Here is a 1003-nt window from a genome sequence, read left to right on the forward strand (position 1 = left end):
CAACAATATGAACTAACCAGTACCCCCAGAGCTCGTGTCTCTCGCTGCATATGTAGCAGAAGATGGCCTAGTTGGTCATCATTGGGAAGAGAGGCCCCTAGGTCTTGCAAATTTTATATGCTCCAGTACAGGGGAATGTCAGGGCCAAGAAGTGGGAGTGAGTGGGTAGGGGAGCAGGGGCAAGGGGGGGGGTATAGGGAACTTTCGGGATAGCATTTGAAATGTAAATGAAGAAAATATCTAATAAAAAAAAGCCATTGAATTCCTAAAGTCCTCAAGAAAAGAAACCCTTTGATTTTTAACTGTTTAACACACATTGTCCAGGGAATCCTATCTTTAACTCATCAAGCCTTGTTTCGAACCTCAGGAAAGAATAGTCATGTCTTTTCCCACTGGAGGACTGGTACAAAAGTCCCCGTGGGAACGGGTCTTCATGCTGTTCATTCAGTTAATAACTTTGACGTCGTGATGAGAAGGAGGATAACAATCTCTTCTCATTGGTGCTGAGCAAGAGCTCCTGCCAACTCTGAAGTCTTTCTGATTTGCTCTTTTTCAGGGTGTGAACGGTGTTGTCCAGTACCCAAAGGAGTTTCTGAAGGAAGCCTTCGCATTGGTCCGAGAGAGGGGAGGTGTGTGCATCGCAGATGAAGTGAGTGTTGATATCTATGAGTGGCTTAGTGCTGTAGGAGTTGGACAGATAGAAAAAGTGACCTCATTAAGCCCTCCTTGGTATTTCATGCAGAAAGCAAGTGCTTGAACTCTGGAGTGTGGGCATAAACTAAGGAAGCCAATGCTGCTCTATTACAAAGTTAGTTAGGCTAACAAATATAAGCATCCAAGTTGGTTTCAATTTTAAAAGTTGCTAGCACAGGGAAAAAAATTCCTTAACAGAACAGCAATGGCTTGTGCTATAAAATCAAGAATTTACAAATGGGACCTCAAAAAATTGCAAAGCTTCTGTAAGGCAAAAGACACTGTCAACAAGACAAAAAGGCCACCAACA

At 43.1% G+C, this 1003-nt stretch overlaps 1 protein-coding gene across 2 annotated transcripts in view; it reads left to right on the plus strand.

Moving 5' to 3' along the window:
- Positions 1 to 1003, plus strand: part of Agxt2 (alanine--glyoxylate aminotransferase 2) — a 49468-nt gene that overhangs the window by 26951 nt on the left and 21514 nt on the right. For both annotated transcript variants that reach the window (XM_021208503.2, XM_021208504.2), the window contains exon 9: positions 557 to 649. In XM_021208503.2, coding sequence (XP_021064162.1) covers positions 557 to 649 — 93 coding nt within the window. The remainder of the gene's footprint in view (positions 1 to 556; positions 650 to 1003) is intronic.

Source organism: Mus pahari, chromosome 11 (assembly GCF_900095145.1).
Source record: "Mus pahari chromosome 11, PAHARI_EIJ_v1.1, whole genome shotgun sequence".
NCBI lineage: Eukaryota > Metazoa > Chordata > Mammalia > Rodentia > Muridae > Mus > Mus pahari.